Here is a 24,309-nt window from a genome sequence, read left to right as displayed (position 1 = left end):
CAGAATAAAAACATTTCTAAGAGTATTTTAATTCCAAGAAAAAAAATTACACAGATGTCAACTTCTCATCTTCCCTTACAAACAGAGCTGTCTTTGTTCTCTGTGGTCCCAGTAAATAATATCCTTTTATGGCTCATGTATTTTAGGTATAATAAACACCTTTTTATCAAATGTAAACCTTAGCAGTTTGGAGTTACAATGCCAGGTGGCTTCAGAGGGGCTGGAATCAGGATACAGGAGCACCACATCCCTCCAGAAAAGCCCAGGGTACACAAAAACTGGCCTTTTTTCTCCCTAGAGCACAGGTAGCCCTGGACAGACATCCATTTTAGGGCACCTATAATTCCATGAGGGGTTTTTTGTCCTCCATAAGCAACAACACAAACCCCCTTGCTGCGGTGAGCAGAAGGATGATGTTCAGTGGGGGTGAGGGGCACACACAGAGATGCTTCTGGGCAATACTGACCATGACTCCATCCTCCCCTGGCTCGCCTTTGAAACCCTGCAAAAAGATAAAAATACCAACATTGAAATGATTACCTCCCATTCTCTGAAATGCTCAGCGACAATTTTCAAGGGGAATGTTCAATGTTCAGTGTTTCAATGTTCCACTGTGTTAAGCTTTAGCCTATTTTTTTACTAAATGAATTGCAAGTGGTCTTCAGGTCATCCAAAGGGTATGGACTGGGGAAGAGATCTCCTGGCTGTGTGAGTTACAACCAGCACCTGCAAACTCCTGCCCCAGGCCCAGCTCTTGGCTCCAAAACTGAGATGGAAGGTTCCCTCCTGCTCCCCTGCCCACACCCCAGGGCTTTGCTCTGTTTGAGCAGCCTCTGGAGCCCATCTGTGGCTCAGGCTTGGGCTCAGTGGCTCTGGTGGCAGCTCTGGGGAAGGGGACACCCTTCACCCTGCTGTCCCCGTGGGGTGGAGCTGCCTGGCACGAGCTCACTGCGCATCTCCCGTCCTTACAGGGGAGCCCGGGGGTCCTCTTGGGCCATCCTTTCCCGTGTCACCAGGAGGCCCCCGGGCACCTGGGGGTCCTGGAGGACCAGGGGGGCCCGTGGCTCCATCTCGACCTTGATCACCCTGGAAGAAGTTCACACAGACATGGTGAGATGAAGCAGTGTTGGCAAGGGGCGCTCTCAGGGTGTCCACAACACATGCATTGCATCCCTGGGCCCCCAGCACCCTGGCCTCTGCTGTCCCAGAGAAATTTAACTGCAGCTTCCAACTGCTGAACTTTCAGCTTTCCCAACTGCAGCTGGGAAAAATGAAAGTGAGCTCACCAAGCTCACCAATTTATGCCATTTGGAGCTGGTTCCTCAATCAGGATTGTGCTCGACAACGAGATTTAATCTGCTTAATGTCCCCCTTACCCAGTGACTGCCTGCATGGAATCCACCAACCCAGCAGCACCCAGAGCAGCCCAGGCCCACACCATGCTGGCAGGGAGCATGCACACACTGCCATGGCTCAGTGCACCACGCCAGAAAACCACACAAAAAGTGGCAGTGCTTAATGTCACCCTCTTCAGCCAGCCACGGTCACACACAAACCTCCCGAGCTGCTCGCACCCTGCGGATTTTGGGTGCCCAGAGCTCGCTGTGTCCCTGTGGGTCTGTGGGTGCCATTCCCAAGGGGAGCACCCCATGGGGCTGATTCCAGGCTGGGAATCACTCCTGGCCCCCCAGCAGCCAGCCCAGCCCCGGGGCCCAGCCTGGCCCATCCATGGGCTGCACAATGGGAAGGGCAGGCTCATAAATCTTTGAGCAACATCTGGGAGAGTCACCACCGAGGTCTGGGTTTAATATGCGGTCCACCCTCAAATCAGGGACAAGTGTGGGATTTTTTAGAAGTCCTTAAGTGACTTAGCAGCACAAGTCCCATTGCCTTTCAACAAGATCTGGGCTCCTAAATCACTTGCATCCTTTTTTAAAAAAACCCAATTGTAAATGCTGAACACTGCAACCAATTATGTCGAGTCTCCCACTGAATTTTTCCTAATTACAATGTCCCATTTAGAGTTCAAGGATTTAGATTACTCTAGTTTTAATGCATTTTATTTTACAATACCAACACTGTTTATATCAAATTTACAGGACTTTGCTGCTTGATTCCCAAATCTCACAAAGAACCAAATGCTGAAACCCATTAGTTTTATGTCCCTTTACTCTGTCCCCTAAATTCCAATGGGATTTCAGTTAAACGTGCTCCCAACAAGCATCTCTAAACACAGCCATGGTCATGGCAATTTAAAATAGAAACAATCAGCCAGAAAGAGAAAGCAAAAGCAGCACAATCACAGCAAACCAGAGGCAGCAGGTTTGGAGTCTACCTTGAGCACTCGCCGGCTAAAGACAAGCTGATCATTAGCTAGAAATCCATGATTGAGGTGGGGAAAAACCATCTATGTCCAGGGAAAGTGGGAGACAGAAGGAGAAAGAGCAGCAGTTTAAGATGAAAGCACAGCAGAAGAGAGAATTTTAAAGGCTGTAGCAATATATAACATTTATTTTTAATAATTAGTTGGTACATTAGAAAGTAATAGTCTAGGTAGCCAACAGTGGGGTTTAAGGTTCTGGGTACACTGGATCTTTATAACAGGACACGGACTGAGGGAAACAGTATTTTTTCACCAGTTTACTGCACAATAGAACATTCAAAAAAAAAAAAAAAAGCAGCTGGATCAAGGATTCCCCTGCTGCAGAATAAAGAGTATTATTCCAATAAACCCCATAGGGGATGATATATCCCAACATTTCCCTCTGACCAAATACTGTATTTGTTTTCAGAGGCTCAAATGAATACTGATGTATTCCCAGCCTGCAAATTGCACATAAATCTACCAGATTTATATGATGCAAAAACAATGTATTTAGACTGTATCAGTAGTCATTGCTATTGTGTTTTAGCCTTTCCACTCCTCTGTCTGGGGAGAAGCAGGAAGACATTTCCTTTCTCAGGACACCACGTGCATCTCCCTTTCCCCATCCACCCATCCATAGGGAATCAAGAGGGTGGAGTGAAGCCACAAGAAGCCCTGTGGGAACACACAGCAAAGCCTCCATGAGGGATTTTGGAGATTTCTGGGGAACAAACCTATTTTGCAAGTTGCCAAAGAGCTTTCAAACCTTGCACACCAATAACAGATAACCCCAAACCTCAGTTTTGAGGGGAATAGTACACTGGTAAGGCCACCTCCTGCCCAGCCTCCCAGTACAGATATTTTAACATCACCATGACAAGAAGAGAGGGAAAAAGTAAATTCAGAAAAACCAATCAACCCCAGAAAACAAGCCTCTACCAAGAATTTTTTTCAAGATGTAGAGAGGGACCTTAAGCTCAACACTCAGTTAATTGCAGCTACTTTCAGGAAGAACAGCACTGAAATACTGAGAAATTAAAATTAATGAGAACACTTGCACGTGGCCAGGTCCTCCAAATACTACAGAAACCACCAAAAATACTCTACTGAGAGTAAAAGGGTTTGTGGTAGACAGAAAGGACGCAGTTCTGTAGCTCATTATGGGCATAAAGTACAAAAAAGCATAAAGTGGGATTTTTATGAAAACCCACAGAGCAAAACAGGAATTGAAATTTTTTTCTTGTTCCTCAGACTGGTGGGCATCATCCAAATAAGCACATTCCAAGTCCAGCCCTATCTGTTTTAATGGAAAATAACAATTTACATTTGCTCTGAGGCCAAACACACCATATCCCACTAAATGCAGCCATCACACATTTAATTTTAAACAGCTCCTGTTACAGATGGGCCCATGAGAGGTGAACAGCCTTGAGGGATGTTAAATAGAGAGACACCACCTCTGGTTCAGGAAACATCCAGGCTCCAGGAGAAGGGTTAAGTGTGATGGAGCAACATATTCCTGCTCCACAGAGCATTGGGTTGCAGGCACTGGGCTCTCAGGCTGCTGGGTCTGACCCCATTTAGCAATGGGATATTGGAGCACAGAAACCTTGAACACTGGTAATTTCCACCTTTAGAGTCCTCAATGCAGCCATTTCAACATAACACTCCAAAGTCAGCAAATAATAAAATAAAAGCATCCATAGGTGTCTGTGGACTGTCACAGAGAGCTCTGCAGGATGATTCCTGTGCTGAGGTTTTATCTGCAGTGTGAGCTTGGCCAGCAGTTAGAATTTTGCAGAAAACAAGGGAGCAAAAGCTCCTTTAGTGTGCACTGAGCTGCAGAGCTGCTCCAGCCACGCCAGTGCTTGGCCCCAGCAGACACAGGAGATGCTGGAGCCACCTCCACCAGCCCTGGCCATGGGCAGGCAGTGCCACTGGGCCATGCAGACAGAGCAGCTCTCCCACTGGAGAAGCTCATTTCCCCCTCTGGAGAGCAGAGCTGGTGCTGCTGCCACAGGCACTGCATCCTCTGGGCCAGATGTGCAGGGATCCCTCAGCCCCATCATTTGTCTGAACATCTCATCTGTCAGTAGGAACAGGATCATCCAGCTGAGTCCATAAATCCAGAGCAGCTGGCCCAGTGCCAGCTCAGGGAGCAAGTCAGGCTTACAAATTCAGCCTTTTCCAGGGGTGCAGTAATGTATTTGCTTGGGAGAGAAGCACAGGCATGAATTCTGTGATTCTGTGACTCTGAATATCAGGGCACAGCTGTCCCAACCCCAGCACCATCCTGCTTCAATTCTCTCTATCCTCCCAAGAGCAGAAGGACCCTGTTAGTGATTTCCCCCTGTAAATACACTTCCATGCATTCTGTCAGAACATTTGGGCACATTTATTCCCCATCCTGAGCAGGTGAGGCAGCACAGTATCCTCCCTCATGCTGCTTACAACAAGGAACATTCAGATGAAGACAACCCAAGGTGATCTCCTTCCTCAGCTTTCCAAAATCACCCTCCAGCATCTCCCACCAGGCACACTCCAACATGCAATAACCTCTGGTTTTGTCCATGCTGCTGGCAGGTGTTTATTACACAAAGAGAAGCAATGCAGACATGAACAAATTCAGTAGCTAATCCCTAATTGCCATCACCCCACTCCCACCACAGACAGTCCCTCCAAAGCCACCCCAAGGACTATTCTCTTTTAATCCATCATTGCTAATGATAGTGTTCCAGTGCTCCCTGACACACTCTGTCCTCATTCCACAGCCCATGGACATGACCATTTACAAGGAAGGGGGCACTGGATACAGTCCTAGTTATTTATCTTCCCGTTGATGCAGTGAGTTGCATTGACACATCTTTCAAAATCAAAATCAGCTAAACAAAGCTACCACTGAAACTTGAGGAGTAAGATGGATTAAATTCAGAAATAAGAAGTAATCTAGACCAGATGGTATTAAGAAGTGCTCCTATTCACAGCCCTGAGTGTTTGGAGACATAAAGGGAGCTATTTTCAAAGTCAGGCACCTGTTTTTAGGGCTACTTGTGCATGGTTCTGCCAGGCTTTTCTCTCTCACTTTTCTCCCAGATTGTTATTGAGCCTTTTTCTCACTTTTCTGCAAAAAGTCATAAATAAATCAAAAACTGAAGCAAAATCTGGAAAAATGCAGACCAGGACAAAATCTGCCCCCAAAACCCAGCACATTTTTCTTGGTAGGTGAAAACAAAGAAGAAGTGTTACCTTGAGAGCTGGTGCCTGCCCAGACAGAGCCTGTCCCAGAGCATGTCCTGCAGCAGGAGGTGAGTTCCCCAGCACCTGGCAGCACAGAGCCTCTGGAGCCTGAGCAGCACCTCCTCCAGCATCCCCGAGCTGCCAGCCCCAGAGTCACCCACAGCCCTGGCCAAGGAGTGAACCCAGGTCCCTGTGCTGCTGAATCACCTCTTAAAGGCTGCGCTGAGCCCGTGGGTGGGCACAGAGTGAGGCCTTGGCCGAGCCCCTCCCTCACCACACAGGCTGTAAATCCATCTGAGAAATTTTAGGGGCTCTCTGAGCCCCAGGGTGACATTTCCAAACACACCCAAGGCAGTTGGGAGCTGCTTCAGAATATGACACCAACTTCATGGAGTGATTTTACAACCTCCAGGGGAAAAAGAAAAATGTCTCTGAAGCATCTCAACTCAACATTAACCACTGAGGTCCAGGTTGTGTTTCCAGCAATGATATCTAACCCAGGTCAGCCAACTCTTGCGTGCCAGCTCCAAATCCAGCTTCCTACAGTGACAGGTACACCAGGATTCCAGCACATCCCCACAATGGGGTTTGCAGCAGGTGCCCATAATCCACAGACAACCACACCCCAGAAATACAGAAATACCTCTGCAACAGAGCCCACACCTCGTGGTGAAACCTCCCATCCCATCCCCAGCATGGGCCACATCCCCTTGTGTCTGGTGGAGACCAGTCCTGATTTACCTCAGTAAATCTCAATTTTGTGCAGCTCCATGAGAGGAAATTTCATGAAATTCCATTATTTTCTCTACACTATAGCCAAAAAAGTTTTCCCTCACCACACAGTTACTTTAACCCCTTTATTTTCAAAGGCAGCCTGGCTATCACCTCTATGCCATCCTGCTCCCAGGTGGGGAGCTCAGCAAGGGAGGAGAAACATTCCATCCTGCACAACTCTGTGCTGGACCTCTCCTTGGGACACCAGATCCTACCCCCATGTACTGGTGGTCTAATGGCAGCAGATAAGGAGCACAGCCTCAAGAGAAACTTCAAGAGAAACATCAAGAGAAACATGGAGTCTGACACTGGAAGAGGAAATTAGGGATGAGAAGGTTCAGTAGAAGAAAACCCTCCATGAGGCACAAAGATCTTCCACTCCTTCTTCCTCAAAGTTAGGAAAATCATCCACACAAAGAGCTCCAGAGGCAAAATTAAACATTTCCACAACTGTTACCATACTGTTTGCAGCAAGGCTTTGTTTTGTGCAGTGATTAAACCCAACCAGATTTTAGAAAAAATCAGTGTGCTGTGTCACCACTTACCCTTGGGCCAATGTCTCCTGCCTCCCCCTGCAAATCAGGAAAAACAGCAAAGGGTCAGAGTTCAAATCTCAGCCCTGAAGGACTGAGCACAGGGTCAGCTGGACACGGCACAGCACACAAGGGAAGGGGCAAGAGTCCTTCCTATTGTTTAATATATTTAAAATGAGGGAGGAGAAGGTTTTGAGACAACACAATAGGGAAAGATTCTGCCCTGGCAGGCAGTGAAACAGATAATAAATCAGAAATAGCAGTTAGTTTCCAACTCTAAGGCTCTCCTAGCAACTGCTTATGTCCTTCACATGTGAAAATTAACTTCACTTTCAGTAATGACCTTCTTTGGCTCCTCTGATTGCATGGGTGTTGTGCAACACGATGGAGCCCAGATCTCTTGGAGGAATGAAGAGTTTTATGCTCTCATCACTCTTAGAGGCTTACCAGAGCCCTATGGCATAAATGAGCTTTAAGACCACACTTTCCCCCCACCTTTTTTGCAAATTGTTCCTGCCCTCCCCTTCCTGGGGCTTTTCCAAGAGCAATGTGAGAGCACACTCTAAGAGCTCCAACAAAACCCACTTGGTTATTGGGGCAACCTGAACTTGAAAGAATTACAGCAACAGGAGGATATTCAGAAACTGCTTCCCCAAAACCCACATGTTAATGCAGCCTTTACCTTTTCCCCTTTTGGTCCTGGAGGTCCCTGGAAACACATAAGAAGAATCCAAATTAAGGAACAGCAGAATCGCCAATGCATGTGACATTAAAACCAAGGAAATCACATTCATCAATTCACAAACCTGAGCCATATTCTCTATTATTTTAAGGAATACATGCTACTATTTTAAAATGTGCAGTGCTTGACATGAGCAACACTTTACCCAAAAGCACCCACGAGCTCCTGCCTGCTCCTGCTGGGACAGAGTACAGAGGACCAGAGCAGGGCAGGCAGTGTGGCAGCAGCTCACCAACATGTGACCCTAAATAGATGCAAAAGATACCTGGAGGTATTAAATCACTTCTAGAAAAAGCACATGCTCAGTGTATCATTACAATTATACATCTGTTTGAAATAAACAAGGAGGATGAGCTGCTTCCCTTGGCCTGTTGCTGAAGGCATCATTCATCTTCCCTCTGAGCAGCTGTCTGTAGGACAGGCAGGGGCACTGCAGCCCCAGAGAGAGCCCCAGAGCAGCACTTTGATGTGTCTGCTCTGCATTTGCCTTCCAGCACAGAGAAGCACCAAACCTTGGTGCTGGAGTGGGACCAGGGGGGGAAGGTCAGCAGCATCTGCATTCCCACGCAGCCTCCCTCCCACTGCTTCCCTCTGAGCAAGGCTGCTGGCCCCTTTCTGTCATGGAAGAGACCATCAGCAGTCTGGTGTGAGTCTGGCTGTGTGATAAGTTTGCTGTGTCACTGAGATTCCCCTGCCTCTCCCTCCTGCCCTGCAGTGACACCCCAGCCTGGGGGTGCGGGGCTGTGCTCTAGGGTCTGACTGCCCTCCCAGCGTGAGGTTTTGCTAAAGAAAGCCAAGCCCTTCCTTCTTTTCTGGTCTAATGCTTTATTTCTAGATTTTATTCACATTTTCTATCCTCAGGGTTAGGATAAAAACCAACCACAGCAATGTATGGCTATAACAACACACTCCCTCACTGGATGGAAATAAATGTCTGGAGTGGCTTTTCAATTGCAAAGACTGAATGGCTTTTACCCACTTTGAAACCCCACTTGGTTTAGGACCAGAATTTAAAAAGATTTCATATGGGGCCCTGTGGTGAAGGTGGTGGAAGAGAATGGGGTTTGGAGACAAAATATGGAGCTGTGACCTTCTGTAGGAACCATTCAGTGGAAGGAATCAGAGCTGGCTAGGGTTCAATTAGCATAAAAATAAAAAAGCCTGGATTTCTGTAAAATGAAAAAGAATGAAGCACCTGAATATCCAAAGGGCTTCCAAGCAAAAATGAAATCAAGAAAACAGCTCATAAATTAATCCAGTCTGTTCCAAAAAGTATTTCATGGACACTGGGCACCCTCAAGCAGTTCCCAGCTCAGGTCCTTTGGAGGAAAATGGAACCTGCTTTGGGATCAATTATTTTTAAGGTATCACTCTGCAGTGCCAGAAGCACACAACCAAGATCATTGGCTTTTCTCTTTGAATGTGCTACTGGAGTTTATTCCCCACACTTGGCCTGATGCCCATCTGCAGTCTGTGCTCCCTGAGCTGGGGCAGGAGGGGAAGAGGCAGCTGAGATGAGCTGACAGGTAAAGGAAAGTTCACCTCCAGCTCTGCTGGCCAGCCCTGGCTCAGAATTCAAACTTCATGGAATAGTCTTCCCAAGTACAATTGTTCCTCTTGAACAGTTATATATGTAGCACTAAATGAGTAATAGTTGAGATAGTGCCTGTTTATTGTGGAGCAGCATGAACAAAGACATGTTATATTTGGCACTTGGTGCTACTTACTGGTTTGCCATCCAAGCCAAGAGGCCCCTGAAAAAGTAAGGAAAAGAGAGTATTATTAAAAAAAAAAAAAAAAAGAAAAAAATGTTTCAAACATAGCATTATCAGGCATGCTCTGAAAGAGACTCTACTTACTTAATCTTTTGCTATGATTCTATGATTTACCTACTCCTCCATCCATGCAATCCAGCAGGAAGGTTTCACAGAGGCACAGTAAGAGGCATCAAACAATTGGCAGAGTGTGAAGGAGGGTGAAAGGAAGCGACAGGATTAGTGACAGGGGTAAGGTGACACTGCTCTGGCACTTGGCCTGGGGCTCCCCGAGGTTTTGAAAGCCAGAACCAGCAGCAGTAAAACATGCTTGATTTGGTTAAACTGAGCAGATCCATGAGTGATTCACATCAACCTTGGGTCTGAGCTATTTTTCCTACAGCACTCAGTTATCCCAGCTCTTCCTCAGGTCTCCTGTTTCTAGGGTTGCTGCACCAATATGGAAAATGGTGAATTCCTCAGCATTTCTGGCACTTAAGCCCTTAATTAACACCAAACCACTGAATGTGTTGGGCCAAAGAAAACATTGCTTTCGATAAGGGATGTGGGGAGGGAGGAAGTACAGATGCTCTAAGGCCAAAGCTGTCCCTGTTATCAGCTGGAGCTGGCACTTTTGGGGACAAAGTGACACCCACCAGTAGCTGTAAATCCACTGCCTGTGGCAAATGCAAGGTTTCCCCCTGCAAAGCTGCACCTTGGGATCAGCTCCAGCTCCCTCCCAGCCCTGCTCTGCACAGCCACACCTGTGGAATATGCACATCCTCCTCCCAACATGCTGGGATGAAACATCTCCCACATTACAGCCCTGAGAACCATGAGGATCCACCAAAGCAAAAGGGGTCTGGGCTGTGGTACAGTGCTAGAGCACCAAAGGTCTCTGTATTTCTTAGGGAACTGATTGGGGTGAGTCTTTTTTAGTTTATCCTATATCTGTGATAGGGAAATTGAGCAAAAGAGGCAAAGGTGGGTAAGAGGAGGCCAATGGCTGCATTTAAAAGAACATCCTTTCAGCTCACAGCCATTGATAAGGAATAAATGGCCATTGATAAGGAATAAATCAGTCTGCAATGGCTAAGCTGATGGGGCCTGGAATATGAAACTCTGGGAAACACAGCTCTGTTAGGAAAAAGGTAAATCCAGATGACCTTGGCAGATCATCAGTAGCTGGGTTACAAGGGCTGGGGGGCCTGTGCAAGAGAAACTCACTTGAAAATTAATGAGGATGTCTTTACACACATGAGATTTCTGAAATCATCAAGCACAGGTTACATTCCTTATGTGATGTGGACTTTTTCTTCTAAGGAACCATCAGTACTCAAAGCTGTATAGTGGTCATGAAAAAAGTACATAGAGCAGTTGTGTCTGTTAATGCAAAGGTTTGCAGGTCACAACCAAACTACCCTGATACCTCCTCCACACTTCATCTCACCTCAATTCCTTAGGTTCTAAAAGCTGGGAATGGCATCAGGTTCACAGAGCTTCTTTTCTGAAACTATGATTGTTTGAGGTGATTCATCTGAAGTTCCTGATGCAACTCCCTGACTTTCAGAGGATCAGACATGGGATATGAGCAGAGAACTGGCAGCACATTCAACTTCTCAGAGGAGTAGAAGTCCCAGAATTATTATTTTTAAAATATAACATGCCAGTTCTTCAACTTTTAGCTATTCTTGTATCAGTCCACAAAGAGATATCCAGAAGCAAAAACAATGGCCTATTCAGAAGATGTTTGAGGGAAAGCATTTAATGCTTGAGAGAAACAATATCCATCAGGGTTCCAAAGGGGCTCTTGGCCAGCCACAGCACTGAATGGACAACACTAACACAGAATTTTAAACATCTTGTTAGTCTGGGCTGGAGACTGAATTGACTCTGCTCTACCTGCCCAGTCGAATGTCTGTGTGAGCAAGGCAGGGTTCCCAAGAGCAGCCAGGAGATTTCATCTGAAATCTGGGCTGCCTGACTTGACTGCCTGCAAATCTCAAGAGTGCCCATGTGTTGAGATTGTTATTGTCTTTCATTTGAATTCTCCTCCATGTCATTTTAATTAAAGATTAAGCAATCTCTAATTTATTTGATAAATAAGGAATGGGGAAACAATGAGTAACCCTCTATTCTCCCACTTAAAACCAATCTCTGTAGAAGTTTTCACTTTCAGAGGACAAAAAATACTTCTGCTAAACCAACCAGGAAAAGTGTGTGAAAAAAGAGAGTTTTCTTCTTGGACTCCTTGGCAATAGAAAGCATCACAGTGGTTTTAGGCCCTGCTTTTTGCCCAGGGAGCAATTTCACTTGTGCTGTCTCTCACTCTTGATCAGAGCCCTTTGCTCTAAATCACACTCAGTGATCACAACTCAGATAATTCATTACTCACTACATCCAGAGGGGATGAACTTTCTGCCTAGACAAACCCAATGCTTTAAAACAAGGTAGAGGGAAAATTCAACCAATTTCCCCCAAAACACAGTTATGACCAAAAGCCTCACTGCACTGGCTAAGTGGGACAAAATGTCTCAAGGAAGAGCAAGCACACTGTTGGGGTCCCAGATGACCCTAGGGGCCCCTTCCAGCTGGTAACAAACTCACATCTCATTTTCTGACCACACACCAGATGTGTTCAGTGCCTGGTCAAAGCAGCTCTGTGGGACACTGTCCTCATTAGAAAAGAAAAATTGCTGCTGTCATTTTTGCAAAGAAAATACATCTGCAACATCTGTCTGGAGCCCTCAGGTTGCTGGAGCAGGAGGAGCTGGATTAGTGGGGACAGCTGGTGACACAGAGCTGGTGACACAGAGCTCAATCAGTCACTCACAGAGGTGAGTGATAATTGCAATTACACACCTTGGTTTCACCCCTCACAAAGAGTGACACAGGCACAGGTGTTCCTGCAGGAATAATGATCCATGGTGATCCCATGGTGCATCCCCCCTTGCCATCACCAGGGTGAGGACATTATTTATAAAGCTAATATATTTTATGGTACACATTGATGATCTATTATTTAATGATATCTAATTACACCTTGATGCTGAGAATGCAGACAGGGGTCAGATAAGATGTAAAAGCTTGAGCAGAGCTTGTTACTATATCACATTATCTTGATGCATGCCTTGGTTTTGACACACAACATTTTAACTTCAGAGTAAGGGGCTGAATTCAAATGCATTTTAAAACAAATTCTGATGTATTTTTCAGTTTGTTTCACAGTAGAAACTCACAAGTCTTGAGATACAGCACCAAAATGCCACCTCTCATTACAAAAATGAGATTCACCCCTTGCTGAGGTCAGCTAAAGGCTTGAGAAGGTTTGAGCTCACCCAAAAGGGAAGATGTGGAGCTTGAAAAGCTGTTCCAATAAATAACAGGTGTTTCCCACGTTCATCACTCACCTCTCAGAGGCTCAGACAAGCCCAGGTGCCAGCCTGGCTCTCTGACCCTCTGCCATCCCCCTCCATCCTCACTGCTGCTGGCAGGGATGGACTTGCTCTGAAAATGTTACAGGAATTTTAAGGGGGGAAAATACATGGTGAAAGCAAAGCCAGAGATTTTTAAGAGGACAATCCTTCTGAGTTGGGAAATCTTCTGTCATGGTTATTTTTAATGTTTCCTGCTCTGCTAAAAATTAGCAGAGGGGTCGGAAGGAACCCTGCAGTCAAATTTTGACAAATTCAAAGGGCTGCCTTTCCATCTCTGGCTCTGTGGTTTCAGAAAAGGGTAGGATCTTATATTCCAAGGAATGAACAAAAGAGTATGACAACATTTTAGTATCCCTGCAAAGGGCCCTGGGTCATCTGCAGCACAGGCAGGGAGCAGGGACCATCCCTTCCTATAGGCCATGCTGTAAATCCTCACAGGCAGGACAGTGTCTGCTGGCCATGTGGGTTCCTCAGCACATTTTTGTGTGAGAAGAAAGCTCTGTCAAAAGCTGTGGCCAAGCACACCCTGCCAGGCCTGTCACAAGGAAAGTGGAGGAAGACAGCCAGGTTGCTGTGGCTGCTCCCAGCTTCCCAGCTGAAGGGAAAGGGAAGAAAAGGGACTGAGAAACAAAGAATGAACTGTGAGTCCTCTAAATAGCAGCTGAGAATCACTAGCACTAACTGTGAATAAACTGAGTCCAAGAGACTTGCTCTGGGATGTCCCCTCATCCTCAGTTACTGCTGCTCCTCCTCCCTCCCCAGTCCTCAGTGCAGAAGGATCAGAAACACTTACAAAATAACAAATTTCTACTCCATACAGTACCACTGCTGCTGCACTAATCATTTGTCCTTTCAAATGCATTTAAACTATGTTTTATTGTTTATTTTTTATCTTTATTATCTATAATGCTAAATAAATTTATTACTACATTTAAAAATTTGTGAAGAGTATGGAATTGGTCATACAAGGGATTACCCCAAGCACACACCACTCACTGCTGTGAGCCTGGAGGTGTCCTGGGCAGGAGGTTCCTCCTTCATCAGCTCTGACCTTCAGGGTCCCTGGTGTGAGACCCCAAAATCATATCAGTCTGCAGCACGACAAAACATTGGAAACATTCCCACCAGGAGCTGCTATGGTTAAGCATTAAGATCATTTATATCACAACAGTTTCATGTTTAGCTTTATATATAGCATGGAAAGCCTCACTGCAATGGGATGGGATTGCTGCACACGGGAACAGCGCTGCACTTAAAAATAAATGTAATTTTTTAAGCAATGAACATGATTATCGACAAACCTTTGCTAACAATTTTCTTCTTCATTGTTTGAAAAAAGCTATTTCAGTATTGTCCAACACAAATCCCCCATGTAACCAAATTTCCTCCATGTAGTCATGGAGCAAACCGTGACTACATGCAAACTGGAAACCCATTTTCCATTACTAGATGAGTTTTTTTCATCATTTAAAAAAAAATTCCCAAACCAAACAGCTTCTACGATTTTCTTACAAGCACTAAACATCAGTGTTGATGAGACATGATTTTTTAATCCTTGCAAGACTAATTGTTTCCATTTGGAAACAATTTACACATGCAGGCTGCATCCTGCGTGGCCTCGGAGCCAGGCTGTCCTTGCTCATAGAGAACACCCCACTTCTTTTTATGAGGAAGGGAATTTAGGGGTTCCCCAAAATCTAATCTCCCTGCATGTAACACTAATCCAGTCTTGTGGGACATCCCAAAGGATGGGGCTATCTTGGGTTTCTGAGGTTGAGATGACCCCTGAGGTGTTAGAAAATCTTTTTTCCCAGCACTGCAACCGAAGAAGAAGTCAAGATTCATTGGTTCTGCTTTTCAAGGATGTTTATTTTCTCTTATCTATTCCATTCTTTCTCTGACCTGCTGAGGTCTGTCTGGCAGGTTGGGTTGTGACACATTGTCTGCCCTTGGGGTGGTGTTAACTTTTTATACATGTACTTTATTTACAATAATTTTCCAATACCTATCACCTATGTTAGGCAGTCTGTCTCTATTCTAAACCAATCAAACAGTGTCACTATCACAGCAGAAGATGGAGGACAAGAAGAAGGAGAAGAAGGACAGGACAGGGCCAGACTCCTCCATCTTGCTTCTTGAACCCCCATTCTAAATCCCCAAAATTCCACTTTTTCACCCTGTGACAAATTAACTATCATTTTACTCAGACTCTTGTGCCTTGTAAATCTTCACACAAAGTTGGTAATTGTTCCCATGGGCTAAAGTGGAAGGCACAGGTGGTTTTGACTCTGTGCCAAGGTCTCTGAGTCGCTTGCCAGGGTCTCGAACCACCCAGGGCAGCCAGAGGAATGTCCTGGGTCCAACAGGGCAGGAGGATGAGCTGAGCCCTCACCCGTCTCCCTCGTTTCTTTCCAAAAAGGCCACCTGAGCATTGCCCACAGAGCCTGGCAGGGCTCAGCATCACCAAATCCTCAAAGGCTCTGAAATATTTCCTCAGAGGGATCCTTGTCCCTCAGCCCAGGCTGCCAGCCATAGGTGCCAGGTAAGCCATGCAGAGCAGCCTGATAAGGGCCAAGCGTGCATTAATAAGGCAACAAAACCCCCCCAGATCTGTGCTCTGCTCCAGAAAATCTGCCCACAGACTGCTGGGAGGCCTCTGCCCATTCTTTGATGGAAACAGAGCAGAAATGAGCAGTAATTTGCTAAAAACTTCACCCTTAATGCAAACCAGATGTCTCTGCAAGGGAGCAGCCGCCTCGGAGGCCGGGCCGGGCCCAGCGGGCATCCGGGGCCTCTGCAGGGACAGCCCCTCTCCCTTCCATGGGCACCAATGCCCCCAGCACTCCTGAAAGCCTTGGGAAAGAAACAAACAGAGAGACAAAAGCAGAAGAAACAAACCCAACTCTATCCTCAGGAAGCTTTTGGGGCAGAACTGGGCTTTGCCCACAGTTTGGCCCCTCCTTTACGTCGCTAGCCTGAGCTCACCAGAGCGCTTCAATTCCCAGCTGTCTTCCAGACATGTCAGCCACATTCTGCAGGGTTTCAGATGAGATAAGGGACCCTTTTCCCTGCAGGGGCTGCCTCGTCCTTAACCACAAGATGTGCTGCCTTCTGTCTGTGCACAGAGCTTCCTCTTTGTTCTGGATGTCTTCTCAAAGATGCTCAAGAAAAGTGCCTGGAAACAAATCTAACACTGACTGGTCCAGAGGGGTGGGAAACAAACCCTGGGCTGGAGCTGCACAGGGCACTGTGAGGGTCTTTGAGGAAGGTCACTTGGAGATGCCAAAACAGAGGCAGTTTCGTCACTTCTCCCAGCACAGACTGCCGTGGCTCCTGGACAGACATGCCAGATCACCATTTCAGAGGGGAGAACTCACTCATCTGTGCATCATATTGCACCAGTTCTCTTCCAAAACAGCAAAGTGCTCTTATGGAAGAAAGAGCCCCCCAACTTCCCCAAATTTCTGAGGCTTAAATGAGTCCCATGTGTTCTGCACAACTGCTTTCTTCAAGTATTTGATGTCCAGTTGGGCTTTAGATATATTTTTTTAATATCTACCTATGAGAGGGGTGATGGCCTCTGAGCTGGGAATGCAATTTTTGAGTAGGTAAGTAATTTTGGAAGAATGTTGGCGTTACAAGCAAACACTTCAGTGCTTACTGCCTTTATGATCTTTCCAGACCAGTGTCATTGACAGCTTCTGTTTGGATTATGTCTCTTTGGTGGTTAATGAGAAAACTTCTTGGTTTTCTCAGTTTTGCTCTGCCTACACACCAAGCCTCTGCACCACAGGGCTGGATCCAAACACACTGGAAGCAGAGATGCAGATCCACCAGCTGCACTCAACACTCAAAACAGGAAACCAGAGGAAAAGCTGCATGAGAAGCCAGAAACCAAACCTCTGCCCTGCCAGTGCAATTTGGGCTGCACAGTTCTCCTTGCCATTGCTGTCAGCACCTTCACCAGACCTTCTCCTCTCCCTATCCAGAGCCATTGGAATCATACAGGATAAACAAATTCATCTGCAATTCCTCCACTGGGTGGGATGGAAGACAACTTTTTATTATCCCTGTGGAAGAATTACCTTTAAATCAAAAGGAAAATAAACTGCTGCCATGAAGAACTGGTCTTCACAAAATCATTGTTGCTTCCACATCAGAGAGCCAGCAAATGGATGTAGCAGGAAAACATGCTGGATCTGCTTCCCCTGTTTAAAGAGGGTTTTCCCTCTAGGCAAATAATTACGTGAATTGGCCACAAAACTGATATTAAAATAAAATGAAAAAGACTGGAACTACAAAGTTGCCTTGTAAAATGAATGCTTGTTACTTGTGTCTTTTGGGCTCTTACTGGGAGAGGTATGTGTGCAAATGACTTCACACACAGGAGACACTCCTTGAAGTCTGGATATTTATGAGTGAAACATGGGAACAAACACAGGACTGAAACCTAAATTATAGTTATGACCTTGATTAGCCTAACTGAGAAAACGAAATACCTCACCAACAGAAGCCTTCATCACACCACACAGTGTTTAAAAGTACCCAAGTCTAGCAATGCACAACCAGCCAGAGCACCCATGCAATGTGCTTTGGACACCACAGGAGATGTGTCCATGTATGAGCTGCCACCCAAGGTCTGCAATCAACTGCCCACTGCAAAAAAACAGGAAAATTTGAGATCCACACAGCCCATGAGGTCTGGCCATATAGAATGGTCTCCCATACCTCACATGGGATTTCTGGCACCCCTCCTGAAGAGTTAAAATGCTGCTGCTGCTGCTCTGGTTTGCACACAGAGCAATCCCAATGCTACACCAGGCTCCTCCAGCCACTGTCACAGGCTGCACCTCGACAGCACTTTGAGAAAATTGCATAGGTGGAGGCAACTCATCAAGACAACAGTCAGTTCAATTTTAAGCCACTCCTACAGTTCTCTTGTAAAAGTAGTTTGTTATTAATGCCACATGTGGTTTGCTGGTGCTGCCATTTCCAAAATGCCTGGTTAAGTGCATGCCTTGGAGCTTTCTGGTAAGAAAGGAACCACAATGGCACAGAGGAGCTGCCACCAGGAAGAGGCTAAGGCATGTGTTCCTCATTTGCCACACATCATCCTGTCTGCATTCATATTATATTTATGGGTCACACATGAAAAGCTTGCACAGACTTTCCCTAAGTTGTGTACTAACTGAAATTTTTAATTGCTGAGGAGAGAAAACCCCAGACTCTACTGTTTATGGTCAAGGTCTAGACCTGTAACCAAAGTTGCTGTTCCAGTGCTTCACTGTGCTGGGTTTTTATGTCAGGGAACCATCCTCCCTTCTACACATGCTTCTTCAACCCCACTCACAGACATCAGCCTAGAAAAACACATTTGGCTTCACTTTATGTCTTGAAAATTAATTAAAACCAGAGTTTTACCATCCTTACCAGTTGATTTCTGGCTTATACATTACAGCTGACTTCAGTGGATAGATCTGGATTTATAGCACTGCAGCCAAAGGAAGATATTAGCTCACTGTCCAAAGCTCCCAAAATAAAAGTTTCTGAAGATGCTGACCTGCTTAGCTCCAATAGCTCCTTAACCTGAGTTGGACTATAAATATGTGAGAATGGCCTGCACAGGAGTACTTCAATTTTGACAGAGCAATTATTCCCCAAAATGAAAAGCCAGCACTGAGCAATGTCTGTGTCGTGATTCTTTTTTACCTCAAGTTCATTACTTTATTATATTGGTGCAGTTACCTGTCTGTTAGTCACAGAATCATGGAATGCTTTGGGTGGGAAGGAGCCTTAAAGACTGTTTAGACTCAGCTCTTCTGCCATGGGCAGGGACACCTTCCCCTATTCCAGGTTGCTCCAAGCTACATCCAGCCTGACCTTGGGCACTTCCAGGGATGGGACAGCCACAGCTGCTCTGGGCAACCTGTGCCAGGGCCTCACCACCCTCTCAATAGAGAATTTCTTCCCAATATCCTATCTAACCTCACTGTCTGTCAGAGTGAAGCCATTCCCCTTGTCCTGTCACTCCAGGCCCTTGTCATAGTCCCTCTCCAGCTCCTCTGTAGCTCCTTCAGGTACTGCACAGCTGCAATTAGGATGTACCAAAGCCTTCTCTTTTCCAGGCTGAAAAATCCCAGTTCTCTCAGCCTTTCCTCACAGCAGAGGTTCTCCATTCCCCTATTTACCCTGGTGGCCTCCTCTAGATTCATTCCAACAGATCAATATCCTTCCTGTGCTGGGGACCCCAGAGCTGGGTACTCAATGCTGAATTATTTTCAGTAACAATCTGCATTATTCTAAGCAGGCAGAGCATGGTGCCTTTTCTCCTTGCCTTCTCAAAACACTCCCTGCTCTCTGCTGCAAGAGATGGGCAGGACAAAGCCTGAGGTCTTCCAGGCAACACACAAGCAATTTACAAAATTCAGAAGGCAAACATTATACACCAGAGGGATAAAATGGGTAACACCCTTCTCAACTAAAAATAAATCCTAATATTCTAAGGGAAATGTATAAAATAGGAGACAACCCTGTTTTGTGTCATACTTTTCTTCTGCAAAGCCTCTTCCCTGCTCTGCTTTCTATTAATGAAGACATGCACATGAAGTAATTCCCCTCATTAATCAACTTCATTCTTTTGGTTTCTTCCCACTTGAAGTGACAGCCCTGCATTTGGGATGTCACGTAGTGGTGGAGCTGAGACTGATTTTAGGGATGAGTAGTAGAGGCAGATGAAACTCTCAAGAAACAGCGACCTTGGCTTCAAAAGGCTTCTCCAGTAAGTCGAGAAGAGAAGGGAACGGGTTCTGGTGAACCACAAAGGCAACATCTCACTGGGAAAGAGGAGGAATATGTAGGAGAACAACTGGGTGGTTTGAGGGCAAGTATAGAACCATCCCTGCATGAGGCAGAGAAAGAGATGGAGGCAGGAATGCTAAGAGCACTGCACAGCCATTGCTTAGAACCACAGAATCATTCAGGTGGAAATGACCTCTAGGATCATCAAGTCCAACCATTAACCCAGCACTGCCAAGCACACCACTAAAACAAGAGCCACATCTTTTAAATCCCTCCAGGGACAGCAACTCCACCACTTCCCTGGGCAGTCCAGACCAATGCTTCACAACCCTTTTGGTGAAGAAATGTTTCCTAACATCCAAATAAACAGCTGTGCAATGCAGAGATCCTCCTGCTCTCAAAGGTCAGCTCTAAGCCTACTCACAGTTCAGCTCTCCCATCTGCTCCTCATTTTCTCCTTTTCCTCCTGCCCAGATGCAGCTGCCTGCCCTGCTCACAGGGAATCACAGCCCTCTGCCCCCTGCCCCCTGCCAGCTCCCAGGACAAATGGCCCAACATGCTGAGAGCACCCCAGGTCAGGGGGAGCTACGGCAGCAGGGATGCTCCTGGCCTTGGGGAGCACAGCCTGGGACACATCCCAGGGGATCCCAGCCCCAAGGCTGGTCCTGCCCAGCAAGAAACACATTTCCATCATTGTGGTGGCTGCACATCTGCTTCTCCTGCTTTTCTGCTGCCCCCATGCAAAGCTGAGCGCAAGGCAGCTCTGTGGCAGCCTGGTTCCAGCCATGGGCATCAGAAAGGCTTTTTCCCTCAGCCTGCCCCCAGTATCAAAAGTTAAAATATTCTCTACAAAGTCTTTGTCCTTCTGGCAAATCTGGCTGAAATTGGCCAAGTTCAAATTACTGGGGAAGGAGAAGACCCATACACCCCTCACACTGAAATTCAGGCTGAGGTGTGTGCTGTGATGCATGATCAGTGGGGTGTCAAAACCAAATCAAACAAGAGCAGAAGAGCAACAAATCCCAGCATCCTTCATAGCTGTTACAGCAATGTCAGTAGGATATGGCATAGGGTTAAAAATGGAAACTAAAATCCTCTATGGGATTTCAAAAATAACAATAAACCTACAGAACTTCATAAAGAAAAAAACTGTTTCTGCTGTAAAGTTTTATTGTAAGGCTCAAACCTCTCCTCTTAAGATGTTAAATATAAAAATATTGAAATCATCTTATGGAAGCTGTTTTCTTCCTCAGTCCCATTTCCAGAGCTCTGGATCATTTATCCCTTTAAAGCTTCCTTTGCTTGCACCTCAGTTATAATCTAGCAGCTCAAAGCGCTACTGGCTTGTGGATGCAAGTGTCACCACACACCACTTAATATCCACCTTCTACCTCTGCATTTTCATCACCCTGAAACAGCTCAGAGTTTATTTGATCACCCTGAAGGGAACTAAATAAGTAAATTCATTTGAATATGCAACTGGATTTAATAAAACCTGCCCATATGCTTCTGCTAAATAATACTCCCATGCCTGCTTTATGTTTTGTTTCCTCCTTCTTCAGGGATACATCTTGCTTTGGAAAGATAATTATCTTCACCTCCTTATTAAATACAGCTAATTAGTGCAGCCACAGCCATCTGAATGTAGTAATTCAGTGTTTGCTGGTTTCAAAGTCAGGATAAGACCAGCCTGGACCAGGACTGCAGGTCCTGGGGGTAAGAGAGAGAAGGAAAACCCTTGTGGTGATGTGAATGCCATTTTCCCAGAGTTGAGGTCATTCCCAGTCCCTGGCACCATCCAGAAGTGCTGGAGCATCACCAAAGTCCCTCTCCAGGAGCTGGGACAGGCAAGGTGCCAGGCTGCCCGGGGGACAGTGCTGATGCTCTCCCAGGGAACAGTCCCTGTTTCCTCCCAGAGTTCCTGCTTTTCAGAGTTCTGCCACTAAACCACATGACTGAGACAGGAGAAGGGACAAACCTGCCAAGGGCACTGCTGATCCAGCAGGGTTGGCCACACCCCACAAGGGCAAAAAGCCACCCTAAAAATGACAGTCAGCAGCCCATTAGAGTGAAATTGCACATCTTAACTTCTAATAAATTAAACTCTTAATTTCCAACAGACCCCTGAGGCATCTGTACAACCTCCTGGCTCCAGCATCTGCGGGCAGGTGCCACCTGAGGGAGACAAAGCCCTTCCCTGGACACCGAGCCCTCCCTGCAGGCCACAGCCTCCCCTCCCAGCCAACCTCATCTGTCCTCATCATTTGGGGGAGTCCCGAGTACCTTCATGGCAGGGATGCAAGGGAAACACAGGCTGGTTCTGCAAAATTAACCCCATCTCCCACCTCTCCATTTCGGGGGAAACACTGCTGCCCTCCCCAGGGAGGATCTCAGGGGTCCAGGGGAAGTGAAAACTGCAAATATCCCTGGAATTCCCTTCCAATCCTCCACTCTTGAGCTCCCTGGCACGCATAATAGGTGTTTCTGTGGTTTCTGGGCACTCAAGGGGAGCCAGGCCAGGGCATGGGGTGGCAAAGACAAGCAGGGAGTTTTCCTAACACACTCATTCAGGAAAAAAGGAAAAAAAAAAAAAAAAGAAGGAAAAAAAAAAAAGGAAAAAAAAGGAAAAAAAGGGTATCAACCACAGGAAGGGGAAGGCTAAGGTAAGCCAGTACACACCTTCCAGAGCAACAGGCAGTGCAGAGCTCACTGCATCAATTCAAAAAGCAGGAGCAGAGCTGGAAGCTCTCTCTCCGTGCCATGCCATGCCATGGAGAATTTACAGTGCTTTTTAGCAACTCCTCACACAAAGTTCATGCTTGGGAGTGGCTCCCTGATGAGCTGCTGAGCCCCTGGGAGCTGGAGCACTGTGGCCATCCAAGGGCATTGATGAGGGACAGAGCAGCCAGCCTGAGGCTGAGGTTTGGGGTCTGGCCAGAACAAGGGCTCCCTCCTCCTGCACATCCAGCAGGACAGCTCTGCACCCGTGGAAAAATTTTTGGATATGGGCAAATGAAGATCTACCTCAACACCTGAGGCTCTTTCACCAGTATCCCTCTTAGAGTTCCAAGTGGGACAAACCCCAAAGCCTTCACTCACTTCGCAGTCCAGTGAACTCTTAAACAAGACCATGAATACAACCATGAAAGGGCTCAATGTTTCAGCCCTATAAACATTAAGGGAGACTATTGCTCAGGCTTTTAAGTTTTAGGGCTGAATCCCTCAAAAGCTATTACTAATGAAGAAAGAGAGGAGGGAAAAAGTGAAAAAAGCAGCTTAAATCAGGCAAGGAAAATCACGGAAAATGCTGGAGAGGACCACAGAGCACAGATCAGAAAAGAATAAAAATCAAGGAGCAGTGGAGTTACCGGGTACCCATCGCGTCCTGACTGCCCCTGTGGGGGGAACAAGGGACATGAGTCAGTCAGTGCACCTGGAGCAGCTTGACATCACAGAGCAGCAGGCAGGACATGGGCCATGGCCTCTCCAGCCAGCCCTGGCACTGAACTGGACAAATCTCTTGGGGTAACTATCAGAGGGGTCACACCTACACTGCATTTCCCTGATTTCCCTGGATTGTGATCCCCTGCCCCCCTTTGGCTACTTACCAGGGTTTTGCCAACCTGCACCCATCCCTGCTGCCCATGCCCAGCCCCTGCTGGCCCTGGAGCCACAGCCATGCATGGCACACACTGGGTCCTGGCCATAAAGCTGCCCTGGCATGGGGGTGCCAAGAGCAAAGAAAACACCCCAGTGCTGGGGGGAGGTCGTGGAGGCTGAGGCAGCAGCCAGGACAGCAATCAGTGAGCTTCAGTACTTGATTCTGTGAAGATTTACCCCTCTAAATCCATTAACTTCCTTGTAGGGTGCCCTCTCCCAGCTCACACCTAAGCTTTGCTTTATTTGCAGTGAAGCAGAAAGCACAGCTGATGCTGTGGGGAATGACCCTACTGCAGTTTCTAGAGCAGCTGCAGGATCAGCAGAACAAATCACAGCCCAGTCAGGGTATTTCACCTTTCCTGCTCTCCTCAGGGGTTCCCAGAGGTGTTCACAGCCCGAGGGGCTGCTGACCATGCCCTGAGCTACAGCAGACCCAGGGCAAGACCCAGGAAGGAGCTGGTGGGAATCAGCTGGCACACACACAGGCAGTGAGGAGTGCCTGTGCAGCAATGTCACCTGCTGCAGCAATGCCACCTGCTGCACAAACACAGGTGATCTCAGCGTGCTGTGGGTGCAGAGCTGGAGTCAGGCTTTGCTCATGGCATGGGACAGCTCCAGCAGCCCCTCCACACCACTCAAGGGGGTTCTCCCTTCCCCTAAGCACCCCTGCAGCTGTGATGCCTCCTGCAGCGCTCCTGGTTCTTTCAGAATCAACACTGACTCCAGCAACTGCCTGTTTAACCAGTTACAGCTTGGGATAAAGGGGACAGGAGGTTTATGGAGAGGTATGGCAGGGAGCACACACAGATAAATAGGAAACACTTGGAACACCCTGCCCTCGCTTGCTGGTGAGTTCCCCAGCCAGCACATTAGCACATGAAGTGTTTGCTAATATCTGTGACTGTAAATGCTTAATTACAGTCTGTGGCAAGCCTATATTTCAATTGTAGAAATTTCCTACCCAGCATGTGATTTTAATACTCTCCAAAACAGAGGTTTTATAGAATAT

At 46.7% G+C, this 24,309-nt stretch overlaps 1 protein-coding gene across 1 annotated transcript in view; it reads right to left on the bottom strand.

Annotated features, from left to right (window-relative positions):
- COL23A1 (collagen type XXIII alpha 1 chain) overlaps nucleotides 1-24,309 on the bottom strand; it is a 173,290-nt gene that overhangs the window by 12,541 nt on the left and 136,440 nt on the right. The window contains 5 exon segments of the mRNA XM_054288210.1: nucleotides 467-502; nucleotides 6,922-6,948; nucleotides 7,592-7,618; nucleotides 9,379-9,405; nucleotides 23,009-23,035. Coding sequence (XP_054144185.1) covers nucleotides 467-502; nucleotides 6,922-6,948; nucleotides 7,592-7,618; nucleotides 9,379-9,405; nucleotides 23,009-23,035 — 144 coding nt within the window.

This window comes from Melozone crissalis, unplaced genomic scaffold, assembly GCF_028551555.1.
Source record: "Melozone crissalis strain CALT ecotype California unplaced genomic scaffold, PUWL_Pcris_2 ptg000061l_1, whole genome shotgun sequence".
Taxonomy (NCBI): domain Eukaryota; kingdom Metazoa; phylum Chordata; class Aves; order Passeriformes; family Passerellidae; genus Melozone; species Melozone crissalis.
Note: the sequence above shows the minus strand (reverse complement) of the source record. Positions and strands in the feature narration are given on the sequence as shown.